The sequence below is a fragment of the Lepisosteus oculatus genome, chromosome 7 (assembly GCF_040954835.1).
Source record: "Lepisosteus oculatus isolate fLepOcu1 chromosome 7, fLepOcu1.hap2, whole genome shotgun sequence".
Lineage (NCBI taxonomy): Eukaryota > Metazoa > Chordata > Actinopteri > Semionotiformes > Lepisosteidae > Lepisosteus > Lepisosteus oculatus.
Genome location: NC_090702.1, coordinates 2623323 through 2648208, shown reverse-complemented (window position 1 = coordinate 2648208; position 24886 = coordinate 2623323). Strand labels below are relative to the sequence as shown.

General features: G+C 51.2%; 2 protein-coding genes across 3 annotated transcripts in view; both read right to left on the bottom strand.

Annotated features, from left to right (window-relative positions):
• The window catches only part of rassf3 (Ras association domain family member 3), an 84294-nt gene extending 73972 nt beyond the window's left edge, over positions 1–10322 (bottom strand). Inside the window, exon 1 of one of the 2 annotated variants that reach the window (XM_069192026.1) lies at positions 9769–10322. In XM_069192026.1, the coding sequence (XP_069048127.1) occupies positions 9769–10270 (502 nt within the window). In that variant the 5' untranslated portion in view covers positions 10271–10322. Of the gene's footprint in view, positions 1–3619; positions 3771–9768 lie in introns of those variants that run through there. The other variant, XM_069192027.1, reaches the window with a different exon arrangement.
• Positions 10323–14047: 3725 nt separating this feature from the next.
• On the bottom strand, positions 14048–23886 carry LOC107078088 (apoptosis facilitator Bcl-2-like protein 14). The gene is made up of 7 exons (XM_069192025.1): positions 23789–23886; positions 21837–21927; positions 19463–19784; positions 18411–18515; positions 17927–17997; positions 15837–16097; positions 14048–14875 (listed from the first exon to the last, which is right to left on the bottom strand). Exons 3-7 carry the CDS (start codon positions 19749–19751, stop codon positions 14825–14827), a joined length of 777 nt encoding a protein of 258 aa, XP_069048126.1. The 5' UTR covers positions 19752–19784; positions 21837–21927; positions 23789–23886; the 3' UTR covers positions 14048–14824.
• Between the last annotated feature and the right edge of the window lie 1000 nt (positions 23887–24886).

The window sequence follows — 24886 nt, the reverse complement described above, 5'->3', positions numbered from 1 at the left end:
CCCCTTCCGCCTGGGTTACATTCAAAACCCATCTGCCAAGCACTGGTTTGCTGCACATTCTCTCCAAATAGTTGGGTGATTTGGAAAGAGGCGTTTCAGGACACCTGACAAAACACCAGGCAAATTCCCGAGTAGCGACATGGAGCTAAGCGAGTTACGTTCCAATATTAAAGCTGCTGACAAGGGGGGGAACCTAAACTTTAACTAAACAGAGTTCAGAAAATATCCTTTTTCCCATTTCAAGTTGCGCTCCGTTTTTGCGATCGCCTTTTTTCACCCCTCTGAATTGAGCGGTCAGGGGTGAGTTACCTACAGGCGGAAAAGCTGGAATCTCATTTTCAGAGGAAACAAGTGGACAACATCACACTCGCGAAAAAACAGGACGTTTTCTTTCTGCGCGCGGGCTAGGGGTCTTTTCAGAAAAGTGGTTTAGTGCCCTCGCATTTACAGAGAACAGCGACCCTATAAAGCCAAACATTATCCATAGTACTGTCCAGACACCTTTGATTTACCTTCTACGTACATCCATTGTCTAACCATTTTATCCAATACAGGGGGGGCGGGGGGTGAGAGTGACTCTATCCCATCAACCAATGGGCACAAGGCAGGGTACACCCTGGACAGGACACCAGTCCATCACAGGACACACACACACAGACTCACACCAGGGTCAGTTTTTCCCAGAAGCCAACCAACCTACCAGCCTGTCTTTGGACTGCTGGAGGAAACCCACACAAACACAAGAGAGTTAAAGACAAACTCCACCCAGAAAACACCCTAGGAGTCGAAACCCATGGCCTCACAGCACTGCATGCTAGCCAGTGCACCAACACGCCACTCTTCCCTCTTACAGCTAGCATGAAATCGTCCAACTGATTGTTTCTCAAATTGCCTTTTGGCGCAGTGTCGAGTGTATTTTGTTTTTCTTTGGGGCCGTGGGGTTAATACCAGGTGTCAGGGAAGAAGATGTCTTCAGCTGCTGCTGTCTGAATGCTTTTCTGGGGTCACTGGCTGCTGGGAGGTGGGGGTGTCGCTGGGACAGAATAACTCATCCTCTGCGCGTACTGGGCCTGACAGCCAGCTGGGGGAGTCTTGAGGAGCGTGATCACACCCTGCTGGCTCTTTTGCCTGTTATCACAGTTGTCTTCCATTCAGACGCTGCTGAAATGACAAACTCCAGGCCGTTCACTCACACACACACACACACACACACACACACACACACACACACACACACACACACACACACACACACACACACACACACACACACACACACACACCCCTTGAGGCCGACGGAGACCAATTCTGCCGAGAAAGATCAAGATCCACACCCCTAGCTCCGAGTTGTTTACCGTTTTGCACAAGCCTGAGCGCTCCAGTTTGGTGGCAAGACCCCGTTTCAACCCCAGTAACCCGTGGCCCCAGTCACCTGTGTGACTGAAACTCTCAGTGATTGCTAGAAGGTCTCTGCCCGAGATCCCCAAAGGAGGAATGCAGAAATCAGCCCAGAGGAGGGCGATAATTAAACGTGTTCATGACTTAAACCATGCAGGTTGTTAACAGGGGCATCAGTCCAAGCGGATTCGCAGGAGTGAAGCGTTTACGCAGGACCTGAGCGATCCCTGCTGATCCCTTGAATTTACACCCACTTAAATGAAATGCCTTTCAGGGCCTCGCTGGCCTTCCTCTGGAAAACACCCAGCCTTTATACTCAATTATTAAGCACTGGCGTCTCCTGCCAGAAGAGGAGAAACCAAACAGCTCGTTTCCCTCGAGAGCCGAAGGGCATCCATCTTCGCCTCCCGCTGCGGAGATCAGCTCTTTTCCGAGTCCGGACGCTGTATCGTCTCCTAGCCGTGATCTGGAAAAGTTCTGACGTGGCCCCGCTATTTCTTCAAGAGGTTCGAGTTAGGGGGGCGAAAAGCATGCAGTGACTGCAAAGGGACAGGTAAAACTCTGCCTGTGCTTCAAAAGCGAGCAAAACCAGTGCTCAACTGAACAACAGATGGGGAAACAGCAGTCAGTTAATAGGGGTAGTGGCACAGTGACACATTAGTCAGCATTGCAGCCTCACAGCATCGTTAAAGGTAAGGAACAAGCAACCCAGCCGTTACCCTGTGGCTCTTCTTTACACAAAGGGTGGTGGGAGTGTGGAACAAGCTGCCCAGTCAAGTTGTTCTCCCGATCAATTGAATGCTAAAATACCAAGCCGACCAGATGGGCCAATTTTTTTAACCTTATGTTCCTATTATTCATCTAGCGAAGGCTTTTACGGAGAGCGAAATGGGAAAGGCGAACTGTGATATCGGTAACAGCTGCTGAAGAGCCACTGGCAGCAGGACCTGATTTTACATCTCATCCAGAGGGCAGAGCACAGGGAGGCTGAGGGGTCAGCAGCAACTGACCGATTTCATAGGGAATCCTCCTACTGTACAGTGTGATGACAGAAGACGATCCAAAAATTTTTTGTCCTTTTAAAAAGGTAGTGATAACTGTACACACAACACCCCAAGAGCCAAATAATAAATAAGGTGAATTTTTAAGAAAATACTAAAGAGAGGGGGAAGGCAGGTTCTTGAAAACCACATCAACACAAAGAAATATTTCATCCAGTATCTGTGCACATTATAGGCTGAGCATTGGAGAAAAGGTACACCTGTAGCGATTATTGGAGCTTTTTCGGACAACACCCATTTATCCATTTTCCAACAGCTTAATCCAATACAGGGTATGCTTGAGCCCATCCCAGCAAGCAATGGGCGCAAGGCAGGGAACACCCTGGACAGGACACCAGTCCATCAACACAGGGCAGACAGACACAATCCCTTACTCCCGCCAGGAACAATTTTCCCAGAAGCCAATTCACCTACTAGGACGTCAGAGGAAACCCACACGAACGCAGGGAGAACATGCAAACTCCATGCAGACAGCATCCCAGGAATTGAACCCGGAGCCCCGGAGCTGCAAGGCAGCAGTGCCCACCCCTGCGCCACTATGTTAGAAATGATCATCATTTTCAAGAAACTTAGCACTTCAACCCTTGATGTTTATTCCACGTCTCCACCTCTTGTAGTGTTGAGGCTCGCAAGACTCGGACTCCACGTCCTTCTCTCCCATTCCGCACGGGGAGAGCGCGCTCAGGACTTCATCCCACACAGCCTGCTACAAAAGACAGCCTCCCGCAATCCAGAAACACCCCCTCGCGAAGCCCCTTCAAACATCCGGGAGACAGAAGCCTAAAAACCCGGCTCTCAGAAATGGCAGCCTACGAATTCCCACTCTTGGAATCTTCTGCAGCACGTCATGCCTCGGGACTGCTACGCCCTCCAAAGCCAGCAAACAGCAAGCCAGCGGAGCGAGAGCACGATCAAGCCCTGCCCCGTGCAGGCTCGGTGTCTTCTGACCCGAGACCCAGATGTGCCCGGGGTGGCCGGAGCTATGGCGAGATCGGATCTCTGCCTGCCCGCCCGCTCTGGAGAGCTCTCTCTGGAATCGTCTTTCGGGGAGCCCTGGTGGAGGGGGGAGGGGGGGGGAGGGGGGTTTCCGAGGGAGGTCGGAACCCCCCCATCCACCACCACCACCACCACCCCCACCCCCAGCAGCAGCAGCGACTCACCCTTCCAGTTCCACAGCAGCTTGAGCCTCGGCCTCCTGGAGCCGCCTGGCCGCCCGGGAACCCCGTGGAAGAAGCGGGCGATTCTCCGCAGCGTCCTGCCGAACCCCGCCCCAATCCCCAGGGTGGGGGGGCTCATCGCGGGCCGGACCGCCGGGCAGGGGGGGAAGAGCTCTGGCCCCCCAGCCCCCCGCGTCCCGGTTCTGATCCTCTCGTCCCCTGATCCTCCCCTGCGCTTCCTCTCTGCGTCTCTCCGCCCTCCGAGGAATGTGTGAGAGAAGTGGCAGCTGCCTCAGACGGCTCCTTCTGCCTCCCTCCCTGAGCGCGTCTGGTCGGAGAGGAGGAGGTGTGAGCTGTCGGTCAGGGGAGGGTCCGTCTCCCCCTCCGCCGTCCCCTGTCATCTGCCGAAAACCCCCGCCTGAGCCTTTTCACCCGGCAACCAGCTCCCTGCCCCCCTGGAGCCCAGCAGGTGGGAGCCTGGCCAGTACCTGGAGGGGAGACTCCTGGGAAAACCTGAGGCTGCTGCTGGGAGAGGTGTGAGTGGGGCCAGCAGGGGGCGCTCACCCTGCGGTCTGTGTGGGTCCTCATGCCCCAGTATAGTGACGGGGAGACTGTAAACAGGCGCCGTCCTTCGGATGAGACAAAACTGAGGTCCTGACTCTCTGTGGTCATTAAAAATCCCAGGGGGTTTCTCGACAAGAGTTACCCCAGTGTCCTGGCCGAATTTCCCCCCTGGCCTTTACCCCTCATGGCCTCCTAATAACCCCCCTCTCTGAACTGGCTCCATCCCTCTGCTCTCCTCCCCACTGAGAGCTGGTGTGTGGGAGAGGACTGGAGCATCATCCAGGTGGGGCTGCACACTGGTGGCGGTAGTGGGATTCCCCCTGACCTGGAAAGAGCTCTGAGTGGAGTGTCCAGAAAAAGCGCTATACAAAAGTGTAAGCAATTATTATTATTATTATTATTAATGATTTATTACACCGCCGAGTTTTCTACTGAAAGCGCTACAGGAAAGTGCCTTTCTCAAGGGTACAACAGCAAAATGCCCCCAAGCAGGAATCGATCCCATTGGCAAAATGACAGCTAAGAGACACCCAGAGTCCTTACTCACTCCCCACACAGCTTATTTCAGACAGCGTGCATTTTTGTTATGATACCCAAAGGTAACTAGACTCAGGGTGCATTAACTCAATATAAAAAATAAGGTTTTTCTGCATATTTGTAATATTATACTCTCGAACCCGTGACATTTCTCGATGTTCGACCCCGATTTCTTTTTTTCCCTTTCTAAAAACACAGAGAAGGCAGAACAGTTCGTCTCAGGCATTTCAAGATCTCCTTTGACGCATCTGCCTGTGATTCATGTCTTTATAAAGGGATATCTCAGGACGCGGGGTTATTTTTGAAATTTGAATTTTGTTTTTTTTTACCAGCAGGCCCTTCCAGTGCTGCCAGCTGCTACAAGATGTACACCACCAGGGGTAAAAGCAAACACCCTACCCCCCCCCCCCCACACACACACACACACACACACACACACACACACAGTTCCCCTTCCCCTCCCCCCCAACAAATGGCACTGAATCACAGGGATCAGCATTGAGGCCTTGCAGCGTTGGGGCCCCGGGTTCAATTCCAAGCCTGGGGGTGCTGTCTGTGTGGAGTCTGCATGTTCTCCCCATGTTTGGATGGGTTCCCTCTGGGTGCTCTGGTTTCCTCCCTCAGGCCAAATACAATACAGTACTGCTAGGTCAATTAGCCTCTCTAAACAAATGGCCCTGTTGCGCGCGCGCGTGTGCGTGCGTGCGCGCGTGCGTGCGTGTGTGTGTGCGCTCTGCGATGGACTGGCATCCTGCCCAGTGTGTACCCTGCCTTGTGCCTGGTGCTTGCTGGGATAGGCTTCACTGGACAAAGCAGTTGGATGGACGGATTTAAATCATTGCAAAATGTGTGATTCACTTGTCATCTGTTTTGCTTAAAAATGAGATGGCATGCCCAGGACCACAGGCACCGTTAAGCTACCTGGCTGTACAGGAAACCCGATAAAGGTGCCTAACAGAGACAACGCACCTGAGGTCATTTTCACTGATGGGTGTTGGGGTGGGTGGGGGCAGGCAGCCTGGCAATCAGACACGATTCGTCCAGCTTAGATCCACGAAAAAAGAAACTGAAGGGGGAAAACCGAGCACGAACCAGCAGTGAAAAGAAAATCGAGACGGGGAAACTCTCTCGGCTGCGTGGAAACCCTTCTTCCTTCTACGAACCCGTAGGTCGTTTCTGTCTCTCGAGTTTCTTTGCGCCACGGGTCCAAAGGGGTTTGTTTGTTTGTTTGTTTGTTTGTTTGTTGTCGTTTTGTCTGGTTGTTGCGTAGTTAACCCTCACAAGACAGTCCTGTAACCTGAGGTCCGACTTCCGATTGAAATCTTCTGAGGAGGGAAGGCTCTCCCAGTGCCTTGATCGGTAAAGGCGCATTCGGTTTCTCTCAAAAAAAGAAAAATGTTTTTTTTTTTAAAAAAACGACGGTAGCCTGCGCTTCTCTCGAGAATCGGCTGGTAGAGATCTTGGGCCTGTCTATGACCTTTCTTATGTCATTAAGAAACTCACAGGTTACCGGTGCAACAGTGCAAATTGAACCGGGGAGCTCAAACAAGGTGATACTCTTCAAGTCTCGTGAAATTAGAGAGAGAGAGAGAAACACAAATACAGTATTTAAAGCGTCTGTGACACCGTGCACCGATCACAGACAGTGCCCTGGTTACAGATACGGTGCACGGATCAATGCGAGTTAGAGCAAGGAGCCTCTGTGTGGTACATTCTGTTTGTACAGGGCTTCGTTACCACTGAGCGCCTCCGCTTCAAATTAGCGCTCAGTGCAAGGGCGGCGCTGTCCCATACCAGGACCAGGTTACAGACGGACGTCTGGAAGAGCGTAGCGCCAGATTGAACAGCACAGTGGAAGCTCCCTGAACACCCTTGGGCTGAGAAGAGCCGGCTCAGGGTTCGAGCCGAGAGCCCAGCGTCCTCGCCTTCGGACGCACGGGCGTGTTCTGTTTGAGTGCGTGTGTGTCTGTGGGGGGTGGGAGGGGTGGAGTTCGTGAGAAATCGTGTTTTCGCCCGGAAAGCGCCGAAACGGATCCCGCGGAACCGGTCCTGCGGCGTGCCTTCCTCCTTCCGCCCGCGGGCACCGCCGCGTCGCGAAACCGGGAAAGCAACTCTGGCCGGATCCCCGAACCAGTTTCCACGGGACTGGAAGCTGCTGTCAGCGTCTCGGGAAGAAAATCGGGATGACGTAGAAATAAGGGCTTGGAACCACCTCTAAACGGCTGACTCGCACCGAATACAGGTCTCGACACCCCCATCCTATCCCAGCAAGCAACAGGTGCAAGGCAGGCTACACGCTGGACGGGACGCCAGTCCATCACAGGACAAACACAGACACCAGGGCCGGTCCATCACAGGACACACACACAGACACCAGGGCCGGTCCATCACAGGACACACACACAGACACCAGGGCCGGTCCATCACAGGACACACACACAGACACCAGGGCCGGTCCATCACAGGACACACACACAGACACCAGGGCCGGTCCATCACAGGACACACACACTCACACCAGGGCCGGTCCATCACAGGACACACACACTCACACCAGGGCCGGTCCATCACAGGACACACACACTCACACCAGGGCCAGTCCATCACAGGACACACACAGACACCAGGGCCGGTCCATCACAGGACACACACACTCACACCAGGGCCGGTCCATCACAGGACACACACACTCACACCAGGGCCAGTCCATCACAGGACACACACAGACACCAGGGTCAGTCCATCACAGGACACACACAGACACTCTCACCAATTTCCCAGTTGCCAATTCAGCCACCAGCGTGTGTTTGGACTGTGGGAGCAAACCCGCACACTCCTGGGGAGAACATGCAAACTCCACGCAGACAGCACCCCAGATCCAGGACTTGAACCCGGGGCCCGCAGCACAATGCTAACCACTGTGCTATGCAACTATGCAAATGCCGATTGTACTTTATCTGCTCCTGGGGACCTGTCTATCACCTCTCGCCTTCCTAATAAAACCGTTTATTCATTTTCCACGGCTAACAGCCCAAGACAATATGCAAAGCGTCTTTCCAAACACACAGACTTTGTTCTAGGAATTTGAATGGCCCCTATATCTTCTTTACACATGCGGTATGGACACACGTCCTCCCATTTGTTCAATTGTGAAGGCTGTACGGACGTCTTGCCTAGAAATTCAAAGTGTTTCTATTTTCTTTCTCAAAAACACGAAAGGCGTGCTATCGTCCGTCTGGTGTCAAGACAGGAACAGTTTCGGACAAGCCACAAAGTCAGGTCTTTTTTTTTTGTTTTTCAAACTGTGAAATACGGTACGCGTTTATCGTTTGGGGTACACAGAGGGGAATTTCGGATCTTTGCTCATGAAAAACAATACTTCTTATTGGATCTACGCTAAAGATCTCCTTGTTTCGAACCACATCATTCGGCGAACCTGCAGAGTCAGACAAAAAGTCCTTGGGCAGCCTCCTATCTCTGGCCTAGAAGTTTTCGATACTGTACGAATGACACACACCCACAAAAACTAGAAAGACGACTTGGGGGGAAAAAAAACGACATTATGTAACAAGTCAGCGCTGGGTGAGTGATATTTTGTCACGGCTGGCTTTGAAAAGACAGATTTGCTCAGTCCCAGGTGAACAATTGGTATCCGCGTCACCCCCTAGCACACCCCCCAAACACGTCCCTGTGAGACAGTCACACCCCATCGCACTCGGACACATTCCTGAATTAAAGGGCGCAGTTCTCACTCTACCTTTATGAGGAAACTTCATAAAGGTAGGGTGATCTTTTTTAAGACTTGCGAAAGCACAGATTTCCTTGAAGGCTACAGCCGTTCACAACAAGAACAACACACCGAGTATTGTAGTTAAACCCAACGCAGCGCCGTCGTCCGATACTTTCATTCTAAAGCGTTTTGTTGCGGGGCGTCATGATGTGATTCAATCTTGGCCAATCTAATACGGCTCTTAATATGGTCACTTGCATTTCAATTAAATTGCGTTGCCCCAGGTTGCGGTATAATCTTGAGTAAACCCTCTCAAGCGTTCGTCCAGATAAAGCTCCATAACTACACCCGGGTGAGAACCGTTTTATCCGGCCGGGCCTCAAAGCTGTCCCGAACAACATCTTTCGCAGGAGGGTGAGAGAGATTTTTCTCTTCAAGGAAAGGGACTAGGGACGAGGGCGCCGCGGACACGCGTCAACAAAAGCAAACATCTATATTTTTTTTTTCTCCCGCAAAATCCCATGGCTCAGATAGGATTAACCCCTACCCGGACCCAGAAGCGTGATAAGAAAGGTCATCGAGACGGCTCACAGTGCGTCTTGACAGGAAAAAGCCAACGGACCACCGGCGTGCAGGTCCTGTACAAAGAGGCAGGCGCTTTAAATCATACTAAGTCCTGCCGCTGTTGAGCGACGCCAGCCTGCAGGTGAAGCCAGATCAGATGAGTAATTTACGCGCTGTTGGGAAATAATGCACCTTACTCGGACCAAGACCCGACAGAGCGACCACGGGGCACGGTCACTCTCCTTGCAAGTCCAGGAGACGTCTGGTCACCCGAAATCCGCGTTTTGAGGGCGTGGGAATCGAGTGAGCTGGAAACCGGATTCGACAGAGAAACTCGCGATTCAGCGCCCAGATAAAATCGCCCAGGTCGCGCTGACAGGAGACAGGTTGTGCGTTTCTCCGATCGCGTTACTGTTAAAATATCAATTCCCTCCCGCCCCCGACGTCAAACCAGGTTAGGAGCGAGCAGGATTTCCACATGTGGTGTAAATCGAATAAGAAGCAAAATTGACTGTTTACTTATTGTCGTTTCTTAACTTTGTACCACCTCGTCTCCATGCATTATCTTCAGATAAAAAAAGAGCATTCTCTTACTGTACCTTACACAACAGATGATCGCTGAGCAACGCTCAATTAGCACAACTTGTGATACCTTACGGCCTGTGCAATAGTTTTTGGTCGGTTCACTCACACACACACACACACCCCGCAAGAATGAAATCAGGGGTCCGTTTCGCAAAACCGCCGGTACTATTACCTTTGCAGGTCAAGCCGCCGTCGAAAAAATACTCGCAGCACAGGTCGCACCACCCCTCCGCCGCCAGGGGCAGAAACGTGTGCCCCTCTCCCCTTTCCTCCCGGACCCGCGGGTCTTTCCCGGTGGGCTCAAATATCGTCCTGACATCCGGCGGGCGGTAGCCTCTCTTCCTGCTGCGGGGCTGCGCGACGGCGTCGCCCGCGGTGCCGGGCTCGGTTTCCCGGGGCGCCGCGTCGCCCTCCGCCGCCGCCGCCGCCGCCTTCCCCTTGTCCAGCCTCGGAGGAGCCTGGGGAGCGGCGTGAGTCCGGAGCGCCTTCACTGCCTTCAGGTGCGCTCTGGGGCTCCGGTCCCTTGCGCCGGCGGGGGGCACATCCCCGTGTCCGTCCCTGCGCGCCCGCTGGGCCGGATGGGGCTTCGGCGTCGGGTCCGGCGCGGCGGGCGAGGGCGCCGGGGAGCCCGCGGCGGGACGCAGCGCAAAGGAGTATTTCCGCGCCTGGTTCATCCCTCCACACGGCGGGGCGAGCGCATCCCTGCCGAATCACGTCGGCGCCGGGGTCGAGGAGGAAGCTCAGCGCGCCGGGGTCGAGACAGCGGTAACTTTTTTCTTTTTTCTTTTTACCTGCTACCCAGAGACGACGGCCGCTTGCGCAACCGAGTCCGGAGGCGAATCTGAACAGGTGCGCAGCCCGCTGACGCTCTTGTGATCTTTAAGGCATTTCTTCCTCCCCCCGCTTCATCGACGGCTTTCCGGGTTGCGAGCAGCGAGGAAGAGCCGAGGAACCCGAGCCCGGCGGAGGAGCTGGCTCCGGGCGAGCCGGGTGTTTCTGCCTGTAATAGGGGGATATGGAGAGACGGACACTGGGCGACGCGTTTCAGAAGCCCAGCGGCGGACAGGAATCTGTCGCCCTCCAATCAAAGACCCCGGATCGTTTCGATATATTACCGGTCCCGTCACGTCCACCTGCTTCAAGGAAGTTTTTTTTTTATACCTAATAACCGACGCCCAGCTTGTGTGTTTACATCTCTCGTTCCTTCAACCTGTTCTCCCTAGTAGAGCCTGTACGTTTCCCAGCTGTTGGGCAAAAGTGTTGAGCTCGCGTTTTCACTGCCTGCTCCTGAACATCTCAGCTGAGCTCGTGAAATGGGTCGGATCCACTGTGCTCGACGTGATGCCCCCACGGTTCGCCGGAAGAGAGAAAAGTTGACAACACGCCTATACCCCCCAGAAGCAGCTACAGTAGGGTGTGTAAAATAACTACTCAGCAAGGCGTTTCGAGTACACCTTTATCTCCACCGTGTTTCCCTGTTCTTTAATCGCTGCAGTGCCCATACTGCATGCTGAACGGGTTACCAAGACAGACCGCGTTTTAGAAAAACACGTTTGCAACTGTACGGTGAAAACGTTCATAAAGGTGCTTTGCCTTTTAGTCCCCAAAACAGAAACGAACTGGCAAGTTGAGGCAGGTCTCAGTGTCTTTTTGCGATTCGCACATTAGGACGCGCTTCAGTACAGTCTCCGGTATATCTGGTTTGTATTCAAGGGCGTCAATTTCAAATTCCCTGCTTGAAGGGAAGCGCTGTCTTTGAAAACAGCGTGCAGGCGCAGGAGGGTATTTATAAATGAATTTATTCCCTAGACAGCTCTTCTCCGGCCCCTCCACTCACAGCTCTTCCCAGGTCAGGGGGAATTCCACTACCGCCACCAGTGTGCAGCCCCACCTGGATGATGCTCCAGTCCTCTCACACACACCAGCTCTCAGTGGGGAGGAGAGCAGAGGGATGGAGCCAGTTCAGAGAGGGGGGTTATTAGGAGCCAGCAGACGCAGGCTCCTAGTGAAAAGGCGAGTTCAGAGTTTAGATTTGAAGAGAGATTTGGTCTCTCGGGGAGGCAGGGGGAAGGTCACTCAAGGAGCAGCGACAGAAAAGGTCAGCCAAAGTCAGATTCAGCGGACAGAGGACAGGCCACAAGTGACCAGAGCCCCCCAGGGGGAGATGTATGGCCGAGCCAGATTACTTCCAGTATTTAGAGTCAGTAACGAGATCTTGTATTGAACACATGACTTTGTGGGCGACCCCTGTAGAAATGCAAGTATATGAAGTGATGGGCTGGCAGGGTCTGGGGTACGTGAATAGTTGAGTTGCAGAGTTTTGGACATGTTGCAGCTTACCGAGAAGAGATAAGGAGCCCCACGCGAAATGAGTTTGCTCTGTCAGCTAGAGGAAAGATCACACCGACAGCAAATTTAAGCACAAATATTCCTGCATCGCATACAGGATGCGATATTCTGTTAATAAAACAGATGTGGACACCTTGGGCTTTCAAAAGGCACCCCTGCCACTGCCAGAAGAAAAAAAAAAAATGAATCCCAGACTCCAGTCTTTTTTTTTTGCATTGTCTCGGGGGCTGTTGGTGTTGAGGGTCCAAGAGACTCCCTCTCCCCCCCAAAAAAAAACAGTGGGGAAGAATAAAAACTATGCTCTTGGACAACTGTGACCCTGTTCACACCAAACACACAGGTGTGAACTCCACCCTTCCTCAGAATAAACACCTCAGAGACAAAAAATGGACAATTGTTTTAAAGATTTATTCTATTAAAAAAAAGCTTCATCCCTGAAATTGGACTAACACCATTAGGTTGTACAATTTATCTCAGTCTGTCTCCCACTTTAACGGGAAATTAAAACATGTTTATACAAAACATTCAGCACATTGGCAGATGGATCAAAACACCTCTGTTCCATTTCAGAACACAAGCCTGTTCATTGAACTTCATTTGATTTGCAATAGGTAGGAATACTTTGAAACGAATGCACTTACAATACAGAACCATCTTTTTGTTTTAGATTTGGCAGTTCCAGGAATATCACCTTCATCCTTTTCTTAATGCAGTTTTCCAACCCGGTCTTAAAAAAACCAAACCTGCATATATTTGAATTGAGAACGTCTTCATACAGAAGGATCAATAAGACCAGTCCGTTTTAAGTGCTGATCACATATGCAGATTCAAGATGCTATACAAGCAAGTGCCCTTAATTCTGCAAATTGCACCTATGCCACCTGTAGAGTTAACATTAAGCCAATATGACACAATTTAAAAAGAGGGGAAAAATATTCTATGTCCCATAATGTCTATGTGCCTTGGGGACAAAAGGCATCTGCATAGTGTGTGCACTATTTCACAGTTAATATCTCAAAACCTTAAAGTTGGCTATAAACACATGCACGTTGTGAATCCCATCCCAGTCAATCTCCAGGAAAATAAAGCAATAAGCGTTTAATACTCAGAACATGTGCAGTATTTTTGCCCCATGTCAGGAAGTTCTGTGCCATTAGCTCTTTTCTGATGAGAGAGGCCGACTTTGGCACAGGAAGCCTGGATAGTTGTAGTCCGGACCTAAAAGCGGCCCGTTCTCGAAGACTACGGAGATTTGCTCCGATGGACAAAGGCAGCATATCTGCCAAATAGTCTGGAATGAGTGTTCAGAGACATTTGAATGAAACTGAGAAACGGGGTGAAGTTTCTAGCAAGCTAAGAAAGAACTTCTCAAAAGACCTCAACTATGCACAAGTGGGAGATTTCGCTTTTTATCCATGCATCCATTTTCTACTGGTTTATTTCAGTTCCGGGTCTGTAGGGGGAGCCAGAGTCTATCCTAGCAAGCAAGAAGCTCAAGGCACAGCCAGGACAGGGATACTAGGCCATCAGGGTGCAGACAGACACACCCACTCACCCCAGGGCCAGCTAACCTACCAGCATGTCTTTTGCCTAGGGTAGGAAACCCCTGTAAACAAATGGGGAGAACATGCAAACTCCACACAGACAGCACCCAACAGTGCCAGTGCTGGAAGGCAGTAGTGCTACCCACTGTACAGCCCCATGCCCAGTTAATACCAAACCTAGACCTAAATAATGAGACTGGAGGGGAGAGGAGAAGACTGTGGTCCGAGGTGCTCATGGAAGACCCGAGCAATCCCACAAACCTCATGGCCCCTCCCCAGGAGCTTCGGAAGGGGACGTCTGCAGGTCACGTCAAGAGATCTGTTCTTAAAATATTTTCAGTCTCAAGATGGAAGAGCTCAGTGGACAGTTGTATCATTACAAAAATGATAATTAAGGCTCCCTCACATACCCAGCCAGCACTGTGACACAGGGTGGGGGGGGGAGGGATAGTTTTATTGTACCATGCACAGTAAGGGACACTGTGCACCCCACTCCCACCCACCCCCTTTCAGACACTCATTACTCACAGCTTTCTACAAAAACCAAGTCACTTTTTTTAGCGTTTGAAAAAAATGCTAACATTCTTTGTCACCCCCTTCAATATAAACATTAGATTTTTGTGCATTACAGAGGTCAGCTGGAATGTAAACGTGTCACCCCTAACAGCTCACTCCTGTCAACAGACAGGATTTCAGTAATCAAGGCACACTCGAGACATTGCACCCATAACATCTTACGCATGAGCCCCACAAGATGCAGAAAACCCTAGAATGGTTCAGCTTTCACACTAGAAATCTCTCAAAAACACCAACACCAGGGTGGTGCAGAAAGCAAGACAAATGGTGATTAAAAATCAACTTTTTACAGAGTCAACACGCCCCCCCCAGTCGCTTAAAAAGGTTCTCGGACATTTCCAAGAACCAACCAGATAAAACCGGCAGATCACCAAGCTCGTAGACATTAAACAAAGCCTGCTTTCAAGGAGTTGAGCAAAATAAAAAAAAAGGGACTCTAACAAAGCCCTTCTTGCTCCTTAGTTAAAAGAAATTCAGGCCTAAAACGGCTCTTGAGGCACAATCAGACATGTAAACTTTGTAAACACAAGAGTGGTAGTACACACATGCACGCACCCATCAGGTTTTAACGGAGGTAGGGTTCCGGAGTAAGTTTCCCCTCCGGAGCCATAAAAAACAAAGCCCTACAGGGGCAAGAAGCAACAACCCTGAGAAAGAGCCATCTGAAGCTGTTTTGGTTGGGGGTGAAACCCGTTTTCAGGTCCTTTGTAAAATACCCGGTCATTCACATGGCTCGACCGCCGAAGAGTGCGTCTCTCCTTACTGGACTTCGTCGTTGTCATCGTCTTCTGTGCCATCAAAAGCCCTTTCCTGAGGGGGGAAAAAAAACCAAACAAAACAACTGTAAGGCACTAGTTCTCAGGCCTGGTGCTCCACACACACCTGCGGGTTTTCACTCCCTCCCACCTTCATCCGATAGATTCAATGAAGGCTTCGATTAAGAAGCTGCTTAACCTCGCTTACAAAAGACACCAGAGCGTGTTGTCATGGCCACCGGTTGCCATGGCAATTCTAGCCCATTCCACCGAGCTCCAGCAGGAGGGAGGAGGACATCCTTGATTATAAACCCATGCACTCCAATGATATATCCTCCCCAAGATTTAAAGCCGCTGCCCCAAATTGCATCTTTTGCATAAGCATTCCCCCACTCTGTTTTCTTCCAGTTTGTTTAATAACTCCTTAAATTTATATAGCACTTCTCTGGACCCTCCACTCAGAGCTCTTCCCAGGTCAGGGGGAATCCCACTACCCCCACCAGTGTGCAGCCCCACCTGGATGATGCTCCAGTCCTCTCACACACACCAGCTCTCAGTGGGGAGGAGAGCAGAGGGATGGAGCCAGTTCAGAGAGGGGGGTTATTAGGAGGTCATGAGGGGTAAAGGCCAGGGGGGGGGAAATTTGGCCAGGACACTGGGGTAACACCCCTACTCTTGTCGAGAGACACCCTGGGATTGTTAATGACCACAGAGAGTCAGGATCTCGGTTTGATGTCTCATCCGAAGGACGGCGCCTGTTTACAGTCTAGCGTCCCCGTCACTATACTGGGGCATGAGGACCCACACAGACCGCAGGGTGAGCGCCCCCTGCTGGCCCCACTCACACCTCTCCCAGCAGCAGCCTCAGCTTTCCCAGGAGTCTCCCCTCCAGGTACTGGCCAGGCTCACACCTGCTGGGCTCCAGTGGGCAGGGCGATACAGCTGCCAGCTAGCTCCACTAGTCTACTCTAGTGAAGAGATTCCCCTTGCGGCACCTCCCCCTGAGTTCCACTCACCCATCCTCCCTGGCTCTGGACCCAGGGGGTGAAGTGCTCCTGCAGGTACTTGGCGCCGAAGCCCAGGACCCGGTTCATGGGGTGGTTATCGACGGCCGTCAGCTTGCTGGTCATCTCGGCGGTGAGGGCGATCTTCGCCCTCTGCTGGTCCGCGTCCGCGGCGGCCCCCGTCCTCATCAGGAACAGGTCGGCGACGCTGGCGAAGAAGGCGTAGCCGAAGAGGTTCTGGAAGGCCTTGGAGAGCACTTTGTCCTTCTTGATCTGGAAGGAGGGAACACACACCAAAAATGCCCCATCAGAGGCGGTCTGCTTCCATCGCGTTTATAATAATTGCTTACACTTATATAGCACTTTTCTGGACCCTCCACTCAAAGCGCTTTACAGGTAATGGGGATCCCCTCCACCCCCACCAGTTTATCTGGAGGGATGCTCTCAACGGCCGAGCAAACGAAGCTCGTCTATCTATATGTGCCATGTCCTTCCTAAATAATGAATAATCCTTACACTTATAATAGCACTTTCCTGGACACCCCAGTCAAAGCATTTTACAGTTAACACCCCTAACTCTTTGAGAAACACCCCGGGATTTTTTAATGCCCACAGAGAGTCAGGACCTCAGTTTTCCGTCTCATCCGAAGGACGGCGCCTGTTTACAGTCTAGTGTCCCCCGTCACTATACTGGGGCATGAGGACCCAGCCAGACCGCAGGGTGAGCGCCCCCTGCTGGCCCCACTCACACCTCTCCCAGCAGCAGCCTCAGCTTTCCCAGTAGTCTCCCCTCCAGGTACTGGCCAGGCTCCCACCTGCTGGGCTCCAGTGGGGTGTGTCAGCTGGGAGCTGCAGGAGGATGAATGCTAGGTGCTGTTTGGCTCATTTGAAAAGCTTTAAACACCCAGAACCCTAAAGGGGATGAATTTGTGGTGCAGGTCCATTGCATGACCATTTAAAATCAACACTATTAATCTTATTTCATGAGAGCTGGTCAGAAGTCACTGTATTTCACAGCTTCAACGGCACAACAGCGAGACCCCGTTTTTTAACCCAGCCCTAGTGTGGGCTATATGAGAACAGGCCATGCCTGCACAACCTGGCAGCACAAGCAAATGAAACGAGTTTTGCAAGGGTGGCGCAGTAGGCGGCGTTGCTGCCTCTCAGTGCCGAGGCCCTGGGCTCAAAATCTGGGATGCTGTCCGTGTGGAGTTTGCATGGTCTCCCCACGTTCACATGGGTTCCCCCACCACCCGAGTCCAAAAACTTAATGGCAGGCCGATAAATGCAAATGCACACATTCGTAGTAGGGCCAGCGTGTCATCCTGTCCAGGATGCATCCTGTCTTGCGCCCGGTGCTCTGCGGGCTAGGCTCCTGACAACCCTCCACCGGAGGAGGCTTTTAGAAACTGGATGGATGGCATTACTTGGAAAGCTACGTAAATAAAAGATCATAACTAATTAAAAAATCACTGTCGATCTTGAACAAGGAAAAAAAAAACTCTTTTATCCAACAGGAACACAGAAATAGCTACACCAAATTAGGAGGGCTTGAATAAGTGCCTTTTACTGTACTTTTACAAGTAGCTCCGTTAACATGTGAAGAAAAACAATGTTTCGGATGTGGAGCCGGCTTCTTCACACCCGAAGAAGGCGCCACGTCAGAAAAGTTGTTTCTTTTCAGCATGGAATAAACCCGTACTATACCAACGCAGATTACAGCAGTTACAGGTATCCAGAATGAGAACTTGGTGGATAAGCCGTACTTGTTACATTTTCCAACACCAACCTGGGATCTGGTTCTCCTGTATGAGGTACTTAATCACCAACGTAAAAACAAAAATCACTTAAAATGTCAATGTTTCGAACGCAAATCGCAGAGGGCTGAGCACAGCATGAGAAAAATCGTCCAAAGACCAGATGAGCTTAAAAAGAGAAGTCTTTCCAAGATCTAAAAGGCCAACTATCAGACCGCCCGGCTGTCAACATGACCACAGAACCCTCATCAAAACAAGAGGATCTTATGCGATGGTCATTCCTGAGGTAGCCGATGCAATACTTGGGGGTATATGTGGAATCATTTAACGAACGATCATACTCGCCTCTTCGTCCAGCTGGTCTCCAGACTCTCTTAACAGTTCCACCACTCTCTGGATAGCATAGTCTTCTTCATCTGTTCAAAAACAGACATTAAAACATTCTGCGGTCACAGATCTTAAGTCTCTAAATTTTTTGCTGCACATCTTAAGGACAATGAACCCGAACACTTTAGTCTGGATGACTTAAAGAGAGGGGGCAACACTTATAACCAGGGGTTTATTGGAACGCTGGATGTTCAGGAATAATTTAACAGTACAGTTAATGCCCTTCATATTCAAATCAGATTTCAATTATCACCCACATTTACCAATTTTCTGGCATAAGTCTTCTTGAACATTTAAGACCAACATTGATCAGAGACTGTGCGTTCCGAGTATTGGCCTTTGGGGTTAGATTAAGATTCGGGTTATGCTCGAAAAAGGTATTTTATGCACACGTCAACTCTAATGGGTAAAAATAAAAATGTTGCTTTGCACAGAAACTTACCTTCAATCCCATCCGATTCCGTTTCGGCAGGACAGAGCTGCACAGAATCGACGATCTCCTCCAGCTTCTCAGCCACGCCATTGAGGTCTCTCCTCGTTTCGGCAGCTAAACGAAAATTAAAATTGGTTCAAGAGCATTTCCGCTTATCCATTAGAGAGCCTAAAAAAAAGTAACAGGCATTCATAAAAGCCTGCAAGAGTGACGTGCAAAATCTTCTTTAGGAGGTACAAAAAAGCCTCTAAACCGGTCAGAACTTTTCAGCTCTGCCCAGAGCTACAGAAAATAGCCTATGATGGTCACAATTCTTCAGAACTTGTTGCAACAAATGCAGGTTAACAGCAAGCAGAGAAAAATTGTACACATTGGGAACACCCTACTAAAACTACACAGTCCTGCAAAGGTCTTGAAGGCTCCAGTGGTATTGAAACCCCAAAACTATGATGGTATGGTGCAATGTCATTCTGGTCACAGGGGCAGGGCAATGGCACCGTGGTTAGCAATTCTGCCTTGCAGCTCTGGGGCTCCAGGTTCGACTCCAGGCCTGCGGTACTATCCCAATGGAGTTTGCATGTTGCCCTAGTGTGCGAGTGCGAGATGGACTGGCGTCCCATCCAGGGTGTGTACCGCCATCTACCTATTGCATGCTGGGATAGGTCCCGGCTCTCCCACAACCCCCGAACTGGAGAAAACGATTTAAAAAAAAAAGAGAACAGAGCTGAGGAAGGTAACAGGAATAAACAGTGAAGCACAAACCAAGTGGAAACTACACCAGGATGTGCACCTAAAAATCTGAGAACAGGAGATTTCTTTACCCAAAGGGTTGCGGGGGAATGGAACAAGCTGAAGAGCACACACGCACGCTCTCTCTCTCTCACACCTTCCAAGAAACAGCTGGAAGGTAACAGGAACAGAACTACCGAGTGATGCTGGTTAGCCCACGCGTCAAAAAGAAACGTTGGGTTTTTTTTTTGGGGGGGTCAAACAGACGTCGCTCGGTAGGAACCCTTCACTACGTTCCACCATTTTTAAGGGCCACGCGTGGAGCTACCTACCTCGTACGAGCGCCCTCTCCTCAAGGGGGCTGGCGCCCGGCACACACTCCGACTCCCCCTCGGGTCGGACGCACTTCGGAAGCAACTTCTTCCAGCTCCTCTTCCTCCTCTTCTTCTTCTGGTCGTCCTTGGCCGCAGGGTCCGGCCCCGCGTCCCTGGCGGCGAGCCCCTCCTCCGCCTGCAGCCGGACCCCGGGCCGTCTCCGCTGGGCGTAGGCCATCAGGAGGCGGAACTCGATGGTGGGCTCCATGGCGCTTGTCTCCGCTTCCAAGCTGCTGGACGGACACATCGCCGCGCTGCCGAGCGTGTGATCGCGGGAACACTGTGGGGGGGGCGAGACCACGGAGACACTGCCGTTAGCCACCCCTTCTCCCGATCCAGGGGCGCAGGGGGGAGCTGGAGTCTATCCCAGCAAGCAAGGCAGGACACCACCTGGATGGGACGCCAGTCCGTCACGGGACGCACACAGACACACACACTCACACCAGGGCCAGTCCACCACGGGACGCACACAGACACACACACTCACACCAGGGCCAGTCCACCACGGGACGCACACAGACACACACACTCACACCAGGGCCAGTCCACCACGGGACGCACACAGACACACACACTCACACCAGGGCCAGTCCACCACGGGACGCACACAGACACACACACTCACACCAGGGCCAGTCCACCACGGGACGCACACAGACACACACACTCACACCAGGGCCAGTCCACCACGGGACGCACACAGACACACACACTCACACCAGGGCCAGTCCACCACGGGACGCACACAGACACACACACTCACACCAGGGCCAGTCCACCACGGGACGCACACAGACACACACACTCACACCAGGGCCAGTCCACCACGGGACGCACACAGACACACACACTCACACCAGGGCCAGTCCACCACGGGACGCACACAGACACACACACTCACACCAGGGCCAGTCCACCACGGGACGCACACAGACACACACACTCACACCAGGGCCAGTCCACCACGGGACGCACACAGACACACACACTCACACCAGGGCCAGTCCACCACGGGACGCACACAGACACACACACTCACACCAGGGCCAGTCCACCACGGGACGCACACAGACACACACACTCACACCAGGGCCAGTCCACCACGGGACGCACACACAGACACACACACTCACACCAGGGCCAGTCCACCACGGGACGCACACACAGACACACACACTCACACCAGGGCCAGTCCACCACGGGACGCACACACAGACACTTCTTTCCCTCCAGCAGCCAATTCATCCACCAGTTTGTCTGTGGACTATGCGAGGAAACCAGACCACCCAGAGAAACCCCATGTGACCACAGGGAGAACATGCAAACTCCACACAGACAGCACCTCACGTCCAACATCACACCCAGGGCCGCAGCACCATGAGGCAGCCTTCCCTATCCACTGTGCTGCCAGCGGGAAGATCAACCAGCTTAAATGTTAGGTCTTGCTCATTATAGGATCTCCACCATGGAAGATTGAAAGAACTTTTGGGCTCGAACGGAGGCAATGAATCAAGATTCGAGCACTCAAAATCTTCAAAGCCAGCGACCAACTGCACCCACACATCAAGAATAAACAGTGAAGCACAAACCAGGTGGAAACTACACCAGGATGTGCACCTAAAAATCTGAGAACAGGAGATCTCTTTACCCAAAGGGTTGTGGGGGCATGGAACAAGCTCAAGAGCACACACACGCGCTCTCTCTCTCTCTCTCAATGCCTGACACCTTCCAAGAAACAGCTGGGCAAGTCGCTCAGACCAATGTTACTATTGACCCAAGCTGGACAGAAGAACCAGATGCCTCATGTTTGAGTTTCTCTAGGGATTTAAAACGGGGGGGAACATTGCCAGCCGGGGTTTAACTCTTGAAGGACCAAATAATTAAAAAAAAAAGTCTGCAAGACCACAGACACTTTCTCCTCCAGTTTAAAAAAAAATGGTTATGATAATGCTCAGAACACAGTCGCCTACATTCACTTTAAATTTTCAATAACGAAAGGAAAAGTGCAGATTAGAAAAGCTACGGGCCCTTCTTGACAACAACCACGGAAGCGATGGTGTAGCTACTCGCACTAGTCCACATCTGCCCGAAAAACGGGCTAATTCACTATTCCAGCTTCTGAATACCCTCGGTTTCTTTCAACTGAATAAGAAAAATCCTAAACTTGTACACTGCATTCCAGGAAACCGCCTTGAGGGGGAATCCTTTCCATTTCAGCGTCCCGGACAGCGTTCAAAATAACACGATCGAAACTTTTGCAAGACACGGACAAGAAGGTGCAATTAAACGGGGGAAAAAACAGGAAGAGAATGCACGTCATCAAAAGCCTTACCGTAACAGGTCTGAACACGGCCTTCAGTGTCCTACGAGTATGCGATGGACGGTATTCGTATACTTTTGAACCTGAAAGCGCTCCAGATATCCTAGCGGAAGAGAAAACATCAAATAAAATCGGTGCCAAAAACAAGAACTCAGGCTAGTCCAGGCTTGCCTCCAGGAAGCTGACCGTAGTGACTTGAAGGCACGTCTTCCGAAGTCGACTGTGACTTTCTCTCCAGAAATGCGACGCGACGAGGTTTAGTTTCGTACGCAGGCGGGCAGATTTAAGTTTTTAAATCGTTAAACTCCCATTAAGCGGCGACAGCGTGCTGGAAGCCACGCATACATCCAAAATAGTTTCTATATCCCCCCCACTCCGAAGTAGAAAGGAGTTCCCAGCACAAGCAGAGCCCAGACAATCGCATAAAAACCAAAACGTTGCATGTTTCTCACCAAGACAGCTCTCACGTTTCTTCTCCGAAATATCATGTCATATACTGCGGAGCCCGACGGGAATCGAGAGTTAGACGCACCTTCGTGAATCGTGATTACATGCCGAAGTCCAATAATAAAAAAAAAAATCACAAGACAGCTTTAAAAAAAAAAGGGAAAACGCGTCCTTAAAAACTTCGAGACGCTAAAATACAAAAGTCTCCCGGTTACCAGTAGCGATCTCACAAAGCCCACCCAAGCTCAGTTCTTTCCAGAGGTCTCGGAAGTTGGAAACCAACTCCTTCGCCCCCGAGCAACACCGACGGATCGATACGCATTCCGAGTTTTTTTGACGCGGGGGGTGCGGGGTGCGTCAGTATCTGCGCTGCCGCCCGGCTCTTCAGTTCAAGAGGACTTCCTTTTACAGGAAAACGCACGATCAGCACTTTTTTGGGGTTTGGGGGGAAGCGACAATTCCAGAAAGTTCAGACCTGAAAGCCCGGACACCTGCTTTCGTTTGCACCCTGCGCAGCCTCCTATAAGCTGGTAACAGTAGTAATTATTATTGTAACGCTTACGGCCGACAGGTACTGTGTAAGAGCCGGCGTACCAGAGCAGGTGACGTCACCGCCCTTCCCAGTAAGAGCAGGACCACAGCTACTGGGCTGTAGAGAGATCTCTTCAGCTCACCGGGCTGGGTCCCTGCTGAGCGACGCGGGAGTCCCGGGTTCGAGCCCCCGACGGTGGGGGGCCGACCTAATGCGGCAAGTGCGCCCGCCTGAACCCCCGTTGCGTTACATTATTAGATCAATGAAAGAGCCTGCTCTTACTTCTCTGTGCAAGGTAATGCAATAGGGGGATCGCGTTTATTTGGGGGGTTTTAAGCGGGCGCACACGGACGCGGAAACAGTCCCGCGGAGAGCGAAAGTGGAGGTCCTACAGGATCAGGAGAAAGCCACGCGAACGCGTGGGAAGCACCGTGACTCACCCGCGCTTGGTCAGAGTCAGCTGCGAGCAAAAAAAACAAAAACACGATGACGTCAGATGCCCGTTTTCTAAGCCAGCTTCTTCCGCTCCGGTGTTTGAACTGGGGTCTTGCTCGGCTCGCTCCTATCCTTTAGAAGACGGGTGAAACTCTTAAACTTAGGAAAACGGGGGTGGGGGTAGGGGGACAGTCCCCTTCAGTAAGGAGAGGAAATAAAGTTAAGACACTCCTTGGCGTTATGCGATGCTTTTCCCCCAAAACGCCTCGGCTAAGGGGCTGCTTCTTGGAGAACGGCTGGAAACCCGGGCGCAGGGTGACTCTTTCCCCAAGATCACCCATTTGTTATCTGACGGGGTCGCCTCTAGCCTCTAGCCTCGACCGGCGCAGAGATCTGCGGGGCTACTTTGTACCTGTGCTACTTAGTGCAGTATTTGACAACCGCCCGCCCCAGGCGCGAACCGCTGAACCCCAGCGCCAATAAAGCAATAAAGACGCCAGCGACCTTTCACCGGCCGCCTGTCAGACAGTCGAGTATCCAAACAGCCTACCTGGTCTCCAATGAGCAGACAGCACCGAGCGGGTAACCGGCTGAAGAAGCGGAAAGCACCTGCAGCTCCCCCCGAGACTGACGACACTGGCAGCTGGAGGCGCAGCTGGGATTTAAAGACGGGGCGCCGCGTCATCTTCCAGCCTCGCCCAATCCGAACAGAGCTCAGGAAAAAAAAAAACCCCGTGAAATGCTATCCTCCTTTCTGCCCGTTTAGCGGATGGGAAGGTTTACCAACCAGAACGCGTCCGGAACAGAAACATAAACATTTGCCTTCATCTTTAATAATAATAATAATCATCATCATCATCATCTTTCTTTAATTTTTGTTACATTATCTTTCTACATACATATAAAATAAACTATTTACATTATGCCTGCTATTTTGTTTGTTTTATATGCGACAGAGTCACATCACGAAAAACAACAACAATTTTGGCATAGAAAAAACGAAACACACCTTGGTAAAAAAAAAAGCATTTCTAAAAACTTATTGGCAGAGCCCCTCACCGTAACGAATATTAACGTTGAGCCGAGAGGATTTAGGTATTGAGGAGACTAGGCAAATGCGTCTTTTACGCGAACGGTATTTTGTTGTTTTTAATTGTTTTGAGCAGCGGGGTTTGGGCTGGCTCGACAGTTTCAAACGATTTCAAGTGTTAAAAGACGAATAACGCCAACAAACTTCTTCTATGTCTAATATTTTACGCCTTGCATCACAGCATACAACGCGGACAAGAACCCCTTCTTTAAAACAACAAGGACCGTACAACAAAATTGTAGACCGTCGTAATAGTGTGTCGCTGCAGGTTGAAAGTACCTTAAAAACCTCTTCTGTCATCGGCTTAGAGATATAGCGACCCTTCACTTTAAAGAGAAGTTAAGATCGCACCCTAGGGAACCCGCTGTGGAATATTTCAGTCGTTTATTATTTTTTTTTTGGCATGGCATATCTTATGTTTTATCAACAAAAGCCGATGAAAACTGGTGGCTTTGGGGGCCCGGGGTGCTGTCTGTGTGGAGTCTGCATGTTCCCCTCGTGATTGTGTGGGTTTCCTCCAGGTGATCCAGTTTCCTTCCATAGTATACTGGCAGGTTA

What these genes read in the sequence shown, in the direction of transcription:
- LOC107078088 (XM_069192025.1), bottom strand. Translation starts at nt 19,751, where the DNA reads ATGTGTCCGTCCAGCAGCTTGGAAGCGGAGACAAGCGCCATGGAGCCC. An exon ending in GAGACCAGCTGGACGAAGAG is followed by an intron (nt 16,098 to 17,926) that starts GCGAGTATGATC and finishes CCCTCCTTCCAG; the next exon opens with ATCAAGAAGGACAAAGTGCT. An exon ending in TCCAGAGCCAGGGAGGATGG is followed by an intron (nt 14,876 to 15,836) that starts GTGAGTGGAACT and finishes TTCCCCCCTCAG; the next exon opens with GAAAGGGCTTTTGATGGCAC.